Source organism: Lygodium microphyllum, chromosome 9 (assembly GCF_053477565.2).
Source record: "Lygodium microphyllum isolate KBCC chromosome 9, Lygodium_microphyllum_v1.1.10, whole genome shotgun sequence".
In the NCBI taxonomy this organism is placed as follows: domain Eukaryota; kingdom Viridiplantae; phylum Streptophyta; class Polypodiopsida; order Schizaeales; family Lygodiaceae; genus Lygodium; species Lygodium microphyllum.
Window position 1 is genome coordinate 98,613,121 of NC_141143.1, and position 12,093 is coordinate 98,625,213.

The 12,093-nt window shown below is 39.4% G+C and overlaps 1 protein-coding gene across 2 annotated transcripts; it reads right to left on the reverse strand.

Annotated features, from left to right (window-relative positions):
- Positions 1-2,567: 2,567 nt before the first annotated feature.
- On the reverse strand, positions 2,568-7,494 carry LOC148031346 (DEAD-box ATP-dependent RNA helicase 14-like). Of its 2 annotated transcripts, none has more exons than XM_087684873.1 (8): positions 7,331-7,494; positions 6,346-7,205; positions 5,908-6,147; positions 5,734-5,802; positions 4,756-5,025; positions 4,322-4,672; positions 3,966-4,243; positions 2,568-3,887 (listed from the first exon to the last, which is right to left on the reverse strand). In XM_087684873.1, exons 2-8 carry the CDS (start codon positions 7,066-7,068, stop codon positions 2,921-2,923), a joined length of 2,898 nt encoding a protein of 965 aa, XP_087540999.1. In that variant the 5' UTR covers positions 7,069-7,205; positions 7,331-7,494; the 3' UTR covers positions 2,568-2,920. The 2 variants fall into 2 exon arrangements, with proteins under 2 accessions (XP_087540999.1, XP_087540998.1); XM_087684872.1 differs by having other exon boundaries at positions 6,346-7,208.
- Between the last annotated feature and the right edge of the window lie 4,599 nt (positions 7,495-12,093).

Sequence of the window (12,093 nt, forward strand, 5' to 3'; positions counted from 1 at the left end):
GGAAGTTTATAAAACATAAGTTGGTATGGTAAACTAAACTTTTACTCTTCATGCAAAGCTTAATCTTGCAAGCTTTGTTTCGAAATTGTGGGTAATTGTACCCTCCCTAGTCATTGCAAGAGGTTGCAAAGTAATCAAGAAAACATGTAACTCAACATATATCTAAAGCCCCTCATAATCTTGTCTAAATTGATTTTTGTCCTTAACTTGCTCTTCCTTAGGGTGACTATCACATGCCTACAAGGCTTGTTTTACTTAGGCCTTCTCATACTTCTTTCTATTAGCTTCAAACTTGAAATGACTCTTATTACTTGGGCTTATTTTACTTGGGCCTTCTTGTACTTTTTTCTATTAGCTTCAAACTTGAAATAACTCTTATTGAAGAGTACCAATATATTTTTATGCTCAAGTTGAGCTTTTTTTATTATCTTTTTTCTAAGACACTGCCCCATCTTTTGAGAATGGATGGCAACAACTAAGTGGTGCTCCTTTCTAAGACTGCTACATCATCTGTTTGCTATTGTAACAGACCAAAGCATATCTAAACCACTAACGTAATGAAATGTAAATCATTGCTCAATCATCTCCTCCTCCCTCAAGGGGTACCACGTCCATCTATCGATGTGTTTAACCTAACCTACCCAAATATGATTGTGACACTCATGTAGACTCTAGAACCATGCATCCAAGGAAATGCTTATTATCTTATAGAAAACCATACAAAGCATCACACACGTTATCAAATCCAACAACAATGAAGTTAATAAATCATTAGTTCTTGTTAAAATCAAATTCATCAAGTGTCAACAATAACACTTTTAAAGTCTAGAGCATTACTTAATTGACCCACAACTTTGTTACGTTTTTTGTAGACCAAGTAAAAGCACATGCATGTTTTGGCATGATGAGCACGAGCATAAGCACATTTTTTGTTGAGAAAAAGGTAATACCAAGAGAACAAGTGCAAGAGATGTGATAAGGAGAAACAAACAAGGCTTGGAGGAATTCACAACATTAGCTTACTTCACTCAATGCAAGAGATTTCATAAGAAAAGAAAGAGACACGTGAGGCGCATGCAATTCAATTTACCTATTGCTCCACAAAGTTAGATACTAGTCTTGAGCTTTGTTTTGAGGGCTTGTTTCCCAAGCAAGCACTAATGCTAAGATGTCCTCACTTCACCCAAATCACTCAAAGTAGACAAAGCCAAGGCCACAAGCAAACAAGACTCCACATCTATTGTATCATAATTAGATCCCAATATTCTTTTTCATTTATGCTCGTGTGAGCGTTGACGATTGCCAATCATTTTCCTTATTCCATCCCCTTGCAAGCTTAAAGAATGCATTCAGAATCTCTACACATGCTATACAATAAAGATAGTCGTAAAAGAGGCTAAATCCACATGCACGAAAAGATTGTGTGCCTCATATTGCCCACAATCATACCCAATATTCTATTTCAGCAATGCTCATGTGGGAGATCGTGTTAAAGAAAGAGCAAAGCAATTTGATGAGGTAATGTGGTACGATTAAATAGCCATTGTTTTCCTACTTTGCAGGGAGAAACATTCCAATAAAGCTCAAAGCCTTGATCAATACAAGATCTTTGTCAATCATCCTAGAGAAACATGAAAGGATTTGGACCCTGATAAGTTTTCATATTCAAATTTGAGTCACAAATGTAGATTTTAGTCTCAAATGTGGACACTAGTAATTCCAACAAATATCCAGAACTTTTGTTTTAATAATGCGCAGCCATTATACGTAGGATAATTACATCATCAAATAAAGTCCAAGACTAAGTCCTTCATAGGCCTGAGGGGCAATCAACGACAAAAACTAAACACTTTCATTGTGAGTACTCAGTACCTGCACATGTTTGTTAGTTGAGTGAATGATGTTCAAAAGAGAGATGCTCATGAGGCCTACATTTGGTGTTTGCAAAAATAATAATAGTATATTGTGCAATAGCGATACCCTGGGCCGATACGGTTTCCTTATAAGTGCTTGAGAAACACACAAATGTTCATTGTAAGCTCTTTAACAAACTCTAATTTTTAAGTAGATAAAATCAAAAGCTAGAATAACATGCCTTTTTTCTTATCAAATATGCTGTGAGAGGCAGGACTTCAACAAATTTTGGGAGGGAGGTAAAAAGTATTCCTTCTTCAGAGAGTTGACCAACATATTTCAGTAAGTGCACTGATAAGTGCAGAGAGGACAATTACTCAGGTATACCAGGATCTTATGGCATTCAATCACTACAAGGGTTGTTGACTTTGCACACTTAAGAAAACCTTGTATGCCCACAAACTAAGGGCGCCCTATTCTTATCAAATCAAACCTTTAATAAGCATAACTTAAAACGTATTACATCAAAAGCCCAAAAGAACTGCTATTGCCTCAAGCCAAAGAAGTACTATCACCTCCACATACAACAGCTAAGAATTAACTTTTGCCAACATTTGACACCAAAATTCTTGGCCAACATTCGCTGATTAACTAACAGCCTATACAGCAAACAAAAATATCCTATCCCTTATATGTTTAAGACTGGAAGATAATGTTTAAAAGCTGGAAGATAGCAATGCTAATCACATCCACAGGATCAAATCTGTTTCCTTGACCATTAATCAAGGTAGTAAAATCTTGTGTTGCTTCAGCTGAATAGAGCATTCATCCACGCTGAGCAAAATACAGAAAGAATAATAAGATGAGAGGAGTATGCAATGACGTCTACAAGGCTGAGAAGCATCTCAAAATATCAACGCCAATAAACAAGAGCATGATACTCCACGTGCATACTCGCAACAGCCCGTCATACAACAAGTTCTAAGCAATACTTGAGTTTGCACAGGCTGATTGAGACAACTTGAGTTTCGATAACTACCTCCATTCACCTAACCTGGAGCCCTCTTTATGCAACTGGGATTTTCTCACCTTGAGCACCACCATGCTTTTCTTGCTCAGGTAACAAACCATCTTCTCGATCAAAAGGTTGATTTACGTCTTCAGCTGCATCCGTAGTTCCAGGAGCAATCAATTGCTCAGAGGGATGGAGGTTACCTGCTGACACAGACTTGTGATCATTATTAGAATCTGAATTATGGTGCTCCCTCAGCGGCCCTGAAAACTTGGTATCAACACGTGAAGAAACCACATGACTAGACACAGCAGCCTTCCCTCGTGCAGAAGGTGAACTTCTATGTGGTGACCTCGGAGACCTGCTTCCATATGGAGAACGACTCCTGAAGGATCCTCTTCCTTTGTGAGGTGACCGTCTGTAATGATCATCACTATATCTATCATAGCTGCGACTTCTACTGCGGCTCAAGCTACGGCTTGGAGTTCTTCCTCTGCTCCTTGCAGGGCTGCGACTGTAACTACGACTGTAGCTGCGGCCCCTATCTTTTGATGAATATTTCTTTGATCCATCCCAACCTCGAATTTTATCATCAGAATACCTGTCTCGTCCTCCAGCCCTATCTGGAATCCTCTCTCTATCATTAAACCTATCAAAATTCCTATCACGCCTGTCAAACTGACTGCCATGAGAACTCCAATTACCCCTACCAAAACCATCACTACGCCCATCCCCACGTCCACGTCCACCTCCAAAACCAGAATCTCTACCACCCATGCCACTAGCATCCCACCGGTTGCCACGTCCCTTTGGATGAAATGACTTGGCTGCTAAATCACGCAGCTCTGATGGGACTTTCTGGTTTGCACCTTCCAGTACCCCTATGAGCTCCTTGGCATATTTCGAATCCTGGTCTGAAAAGAAAGTGAAAGCCACGCCAGTTGCTCCAGCCCTTCCAGTACGACCAATCCGGTGAACATAATCCTCCACTCCAGTTGGAAAGTCAAAGTTAATAACCACCCTACAATAACATATGGTTCATCAGCTGACAATACGAGTAAAAACAGTTTGGCAAAGAGAATGAAGAATATAGACATACCTTATATCTTTGATATCAAGACCCCGAGCAGCAACATCTGTTGCCACTAACACAGGAGACCTTCCAGCCTTGAACTGTGCAAGGACATGATCCCTCTCAGACTGTGACTTGTCCCCATGAATTGCAGCAGCCCCAAAGGCCCGTCCCAAGCTACGAGCAAGCTGATCGCACATCTTCTTTGTAGAACAGAATATTATTATTTTCGACCCTGGTTCTTGACTCCGAAGGATTTGTTCCAGCCTACGCTGCTTTTCATAAGAAGGTACAAACTCCACGTGCTGTACAATGGCTTCACAGTCAATAAAAGAAAAAGACTAGAGCTAGAAAATAATGAAGAAGAGCACATACAAACTCACCTGAGTGATAGCTTTGTTAGCAGCCAATTGGTCCGTATTTCCAATGTTCACTTGCACAGCATTAACTAAAAGATCAGCAGCAATTTTTCTGACTTCCTTGGGCCAAGTAGCAGTATACATCAAAGTCTGTCGTCGAGGAGGAATTTCTTTCACAATTTTGCGAATTTGTGGCTCAAAACCCATGTCAAGCATACGATCAGCTTCATCAAGAACAAGATATGAAACCTGCCGCAGGCTCACTCGCTTCATTTCTAAAAAATCATTCAGGCGTCCTGGTGTGGCAATGACAATGTCAGCTCCACGTTCAAGTTCTCGTAACTGTTGACCTTTTGGGGCTCCTCCATAAACACACTGTTAAACAGAACAAACAAAAGCAGTTAGAAAATGGCCAAAGAATTAATTCATAAACTAGCAATTTGGTTAAGAGATCTTACAGTGCAAGATATCCTAGAAGACCTGCCAAACTTGATGGCTTCGTCTTGTATTTGAGTAGCAAGTTCTCGTGTGGGTGCTAGTACAAGAACTGCAGGCCCCATGTGAGGTTGAGCTCGAGTCCTACCTAAATGTAAAAAGGCAGGAAGTAGATATCCCAATGTCTTTCCAGAACCAGTTTTGGCAATTGCCACAATATCTCGACTTTGAAGGGCAACAGGCCAAGATTGAGCTTGAATCGGTGTAGGTGCTGAAAAACCAGCAGCATGAAGCTACAAAAAGAAAAAGAGTGACTCAGTAACTTGACCACAAATCCAGATTTAGAACCCTGGAACCCTTTTTGCAAAATTATAAGATTGAAAGCAGCCTAATCTTAAGTTCTGGCAAAGTAGAGCTCTACGACAGTTGAACCTATATCTCAAATTCAAAAGCCTTGCAAGGCCAAACAAAGCAAACCCATGAATCATCCCCAAAGAGGTAGGGTGGTACATGGTTGCCTGCTGGCTGTAGCATGAAGCCGAAAATGGGCCTGATAGGCCCAAAGACGCCAAGGTGACCAAGTCAATGGCAGCCCCCAGCTCACAATGATGTAACTGGATTGCCATTTTCGGACAACGCTGTCTCGGGCGGACAGGCCACTTAGATGCAGCCCCCACAGAACGACAGCAGTGTGCTACAGTTCTGTTGTGTGCCAGCACAGCGTACGACATAAGCTCCTGTCCGGAGCAAATATCGCACCTGCGACAAGTTCCAAAATATAATCTGTGTGTAAGTTTGAACATCCATTAAATGTGATGCAAAGCAATGACTCTAATATTTATGTAATTCACCCAATCCATACAATCAAAGAAAAGAAGATTGTGAAAGGGGTATTAGACCCAGCAGCAGCTATGTAAAGGAGAACTAATGGTCACACAATCCAACACCCCATACTTCCAAGAAAATATGAGAATAACATGCACATTACATTGATATCATACCTCTCTTGCAATCTCTGGTGGAAAATTGGCTGCATCAAATGTCATGTATGGTGGAGGCACATTATCGCCCTAGAGAAGTAGCAATGGAAGGCAATTACATGATTAAAAACCTATCTTGAAATTTTCAAGCGAAGAAATGATAAATTCTATAGGAAAAATATACGAAGCCAGTACCACAACAGTGATTTCATGTTGCCTCAAATATGAATGGACATCCAATGTCGGTGGTGGCTCAGAGAACCCCTGCACTCGAGGCCTCTTATGAGGATCCTGATCATTATTACCATAATCACCTACATTTCGTTTATATGAAGGTGTAGTCCCTGTTCCATGAGAAGATGATGGCACATGACCTGAAGTGTTAGCATGCCCCATTTGTCTGGATTGCACGGCCATGTGCACTCCTCCCATACCCTGCAAATACAATGGAGCATCATTAGTCTCAAGTGAAAGCATCAAAACCAAAACAATGCTGCCATACCTAAAACTGTGAAGTGGGTAGCAGACGCAAAAAAGGCTATAACTGAAGACAAATAAACCCCAACAGACCAAAACAGAAGCCATAAACCCCAACTTATTCGAAGTTCACAAAAAAAATATAAAGGGGACTACCTGTTGCCTTTGAGACACAGGGAGCGTAGCTAACTTTGGCTGAGGTTGCATATTCCCAGCCGGAGCAGCGTGTGAGCTTCTGGCTGCTGGACCGTGCACACTACTAGCTGGTGCTCCTCTTACTGCTCCTACAGAACTATGTATATGCCGGCCACTCCCTCCATAGGGATCACTTGAACTCATGTGAGGTCCACCAGACATCCCAGAGGAAAGTCTCTGACTGCTATTTTGAATATGCATGCCAGAATGCCCAGAAGGATTGCTATTACTGTTGGCATACATGTTCTCGGGTAGATTACCAGCTGTGTTGCTGTGCACATTAGAACTCCCAGGCATGCTGGGATTACTAATTTGATAACTACTGTTAGCCCCACCATGGGTGCTGACAACTTGACTGGTAGGAGCGCTGCCATTGACAACATTATGTTGTTCCATGGGCCTTCCACCCTGAGCATCTTGCCCCCCTGAGACATTCACGCTAGGCATCTGTGCCGCTTGGACTGATTGTTTCGGGGTGGCCGAAACAGGGGCCCCAGGAGGAGGGCCTGCTGGTAGAGGAGGGACCTGAGGTGGGAGAGGCTTCTCATACTGTGTCACATTAGTTTCAGTGTTCCAATAATAAATGTACCCTGTGCTGGTGTCAACCAATGCTCTCCATGGGGCGGGAAGTGTGGGATCGTGAGGCGCAAAGCGAGGGCCGGAATTCACTGCTGCGCCAACCATCGTTCACAAAACCTCGATTTTCTGCAGGGCAAATAATAAATTTTGTGACAAAACCTACGTTTTCTGCAGGGCCGAAATCTGCCAGCGGCGGCAAATTAAACAATCTGTGGCGGGAACAAGGAATACAAGGGGATATCCTGCTGCAAGAAGAGAGGACAGATCCAAGCGTCAGATTGGCCTGATGACTGGCGGAAAGGCGACCGACATGTTTATATTAATATGTAGGAAAGAAAAACGACGACGGAGGGAAACAGGACGTCACCTGGAGGAAAGCTGCAAGAGCGGAGGGATGGCAATGGCGATAGCAATGGCGCGCGCAGGAGATGGGACCCTGGGCGGGGCTAGGGTTTCGACGCAGGGTGAACCAGGCCAGAACGAAGAAACTCCCGCTGCCGAGAGCAGGAGAACCAAAAAGAAAGACGGAATTTGTAAGAAAGTGGCAGATAAAATACGTAGCCTCTCAGAAGACTCTTCTGTGGTCACAGCTTTAACTCTGGTTCTTTTAGGCTAACCCTTCGTAGTGTTCGTGAAAGGCTAAGATCTCGATGCTCATGACAAGGGAATTGTTTTTTTTTTTTTTTCGATTTGAAATTATATTATCAAGAAGGGCAAAATATACTAGCTAGGTCGCTTCGGGAAAGCGGCAAGCGAAGTTGCTGCAAATTCGTTTGACAATCCATTTTTCCTTTTTTTTTCTCCTATTATTTTTCTTTATTTCTAATTTTTTTCTCCTCTCTCTCTTTCCCCCAATTTCCTATGTTTAATTTTTTCTCTCTTTTTCTCTTTCTCTCTCTGTCTTCTATTTTAGTTCATTTTCTCTCCTCTCTTGTTCTCTCTCTTTCTCACCCTCTTTCCTCTCTTTTCCTTCTCTCTCTCTCTCTCTCTCTCTCTCTTAAATTTTATATTTTCTCTATAATTTTCTCTTCATGTTTCCTCTCTCTCTCTCTCTCTTCTTTTCTCCCCCTCAATCTCTCTTAAAGTATGTAAATTTTATATTTTTCCTATATATAATTCTCTCTTTATGTTCATATTCTCTCTTCTTTTACTTCTTCTCTCTCTTCTCCCCTTCTCTCTCAAAAACTGTTTAAATTTTAAAAACACTTTTCTCTTTCATCTTTTTTCCCATCTCTCTCTTTTCCTCTTTCTTTTTTTTTCTTCTTCTTATTCTCTCTCTCTCTCTCTCTCTCTCTCTCTCTCTCTCTCTCTCTCTCTCTCTCTCTCTCTCTCTCTCTCTCTTTCCCTTTTTTTTCCTTCTTCTCTCTCTCTTCATTCTCTCTTTTATTTTTTTTCTTTTTTTTACATATGCAACTATACGTTATTTTTTATCTTTTTTTGTTAAACTTGATAAATAAATAAATATAGCACCCACAACGGTGCTACGAACCCACATCAATAAAGCATCCAAAATAAGCAGTTACTTTTCCATTGGCAAGATCCGCAACGGTGTTGTGATTTCCACCAACGAGATTCGTGATGGTGTTATGATACTTTTAGGCAAGATTTTTAAAGCTTAGATGCAACGATGAAAAATAACAACTAGTGAAAAACAACAATTGGTCTGAATGTTTCGACAACTCAAGTTGAAGAGAAGGGTCGGGGCAACATGTGTTGTCATGAATTTGATGTGCCGTGGATAGTAGTGAGAGTAGACAGACTAGCGAAAAACGACGATTGGTTTGACAGTGTCATGTGGATGACTCAAGTGGAAGAAAAATGCTGGGGCAGCACATGCTATCCATGAATTTGATGTGTCGCGGATAGTAGTGAGAGTAGAAGAGATGGCAAAGTTGAGAGTTAGACGAACAATCAAATTGCTCGTGCAAAGAAAATAAGAAGCTTCTTAGACGGATGGTCTAACTGTGGAAGAGAAACATCAGGGCAACACGACTCGAGTGAGAGCAGATAGAGATGGCTAAGTTGAGAGTTAGACGAACAATCGGGCTACCCAGGCAAATAAAATAAAAAGCTTCTTAAGCTTTTTGTTCTTGAATTGTTTCAAGTAAGAAAAACGGCGAGTAGCAGCACCGTGGATTAATAAGGCATAGTAGGGAGGACTCTTAATGAAAAATGACTTGTCAGTTTCAGCTCCAAAAAAGCTTTAACACTTTTCAAGTTTGTAAACGAGAAAAGCCTCAAAAGCTTAATGAAAAGCTTTGAACTCCTTAAAAGCTTATGAAAAGCTTTGAACATTGAGAAAGATTAAGTCTATATGAAGGGAGGAGAGTTAAGTACTATGGGCCATTCCCTTCATTGCGAAAATTGTGTCTTATGTGCGAGGAGAGAGCAAGGTCATAAACAAGTGTGCAGAGACGTGTACGTCACTTTCTCATTCATCGTGTTTCCAGTTTGAAAGGTTAGTTTCGAATCTTCGGCCTTCGTTCTTTTAAGGATTAGTTTGAACGATCTTGTCCTTCGTCTTCATCATTCTTCATTCTTTCAATGATTAGTCATAAAATTTATTTTTAATGACTTGTTTATTATAATTAGTCAACATGATTAGTTAGTCTTCGTCCTTCTTTCGAAAAATTAGTTTTATCTCACTTTAAATGACTAATTTAAACAATTAGACTAGATTTAGTCATCTTATTTTAAACCATTAGTTTTAACGATTAGATTAGATTATTATAGTTAGTAAATATATTAGTCATGGTTGTGTTGCATCCATCTTGTCAGCCTGCTTGATACAAATTCTTCATAGCTCATGCAAATCATGTACATTGCCTCATTGATCTTTTGTAGATTGTGGATCATGAGTAAATTTGTCTCAAACATGCTAGGCAAAGTAAGTGCCGAGGTTCATCAATCAGTTTGTGTCAATCAGCTAGTCTTCGTTATTCCTTCAAAAAATTAGTCTCAATTGTGTTAGTCAAAGTAAGTGCCAAGGTTCGTCAATTAGTTTGTGTCAATCAATTAGTCTTCATCCTTCCTTCGAAAAATTAGTTTTGTCTCAATTTAAATGACCAATTTAAACAATTAGACTAGATTTAGTCATCTGATTTTAACCATTTGTTTTACGGATTAGATTAGATTATTATAGTTAGTGACTATATTAGTCCCGATTGTGTTGCATCCATCTTGTCAGCCTGCTTAATACGAATTCTTCATAGCTCATGCGAATGATGTATGTCATCTCATTGATATTTGCAGATTGTGGACCATGAGTTAATTTGTCTCGATCATGTTAGTCAAAGTAAGTGCCAAGGTTCGTCGATTAGTTTGTGTCAATCATGATACACAATCATGTTATAAACATGTTAGACAAAGTAAGTGCCAAGGTTTGTCAATTAGTTTGAATCAATCATGCTACACATTTACATTATTTCATACGCAATAGTTAGTTCATAAGCTATAGTATGTAAGTGATGATGAAATAGCAACCCTAAGGAATCACAAGCAATTAATTGATCATAAGGAATCACAATTAGTGATTGTGACTGATGACTTGGCCAAGATGAGTCATAGCAAACCACACCCTTAGCATTGCCTTTAATAGCTAGCATGCCACGATAGACCCGCCATAGCTAGACTTGATCATCACTACATTGAATCCACCGCTAGGTTTAGCACCACCGCTAGGCAAAGTTGGATGAATTTAAGACTTGAGTAAGCAAAGGCAGAGTGGCGGGCCATTGACTTGGGCAAGCTAAGTTAAAGTGTAGGACTTGTAAAAGGACAAGTTGAGGCAAAGAAAGGCAAAGCTAGTGGAGGGCTTTGCAACTAGCAAGTGGCTAAAGGGTTGCATTATAGGCAAAGAAAATAAAAGTTTTAGTTTGTACGACAAGACCCGAGAGAGACAAACAAAGAGATTGTACTATTATTAGTTAATTATTTAAACTTGTGTAATATTAGTACTAGTTAATTGGTTAGACTTGTGTAGAATTAGTAGTAGTTAATAGTTAATTAATAATTGCAGTATTAGTAATTAGACTTATGTTAATTACACTTATTAGTATTATTAGTAGTACTTAATTAGCTAGAATAAGTAGTATTTGTAGTAGTTAATAGTTACACTTTTGTAATATCAATAGTATTTATAATAGTTAACACATAATTAATAGTTGCACTATTAGTAGATAGACCTATGTTAGTCAATAGTTAAATAGTGGTGAAACGAAAATGAAAGAAATTGATCTTTTGAACGTATGGCTAAAACAAAAGTGTAATGACCTTTCAAACGTACTTTTAAAAAAATGAAAATGTAAAACTTCAACAAATCGGATATTTTGAATGGACAGGGGGGATGGCACCTTCTCCCATAATTATTTAATTATGAAGAGATTTGTGCCAACTCTTCAGCATGTTATATAGCACATTTACTCATTTTATTTAGTTGTTTTAAGTTTTTGAAGTATTGTTATTGTTTATTGATTTCATTTGTTTATTAGAATTACTATTACGAAGAAAAAAAAATTATCCTTACACGTCAAAGGGATAAACTATCTTATTTTTTTAAGAACAAGTGTAGTGCGGTTTCATGATAAAAACATATTGTTCTCATCAACATTAATGGACGCTATGAAGAAACAAAGTCACAAGGCATCCTCGAACTTCTAGAAAAATGAAAACTATGGCTTTTAGAAAAACATCATTAAAACCATTTGTTGTAACTTGGTATGACATATAAAAATTTGAATCATCTTGGGCAACAAAATGTGAAAGCATCATTGGAAGACTAACAATGTGCACACCTATGGTATAACATCATACTGTCAACTTGCAAAAGAATGATCCATCTACAAAAGAAATACAATTAACAACGGCTTTGTCAAGCAGTATTCTCATCCTTGCATGCCAACAACACAAAGTCAACATGATGATAACAAAATGTCGATCATGTACTGCGAAGAAAGAGAGAAACAAATATGTGGTGTCATGCTTACCAGACTACACAAAACGAATTCTCAATGCAAAGCCTTTATAACTTCAACTATTGAGCATCATTGATACGTTCATCTTGGTTTGAAAAACGACAAGAGCGATTGTGAATGGAACATTGGATTGTCAATCTAGTCTCTTGGGATGATG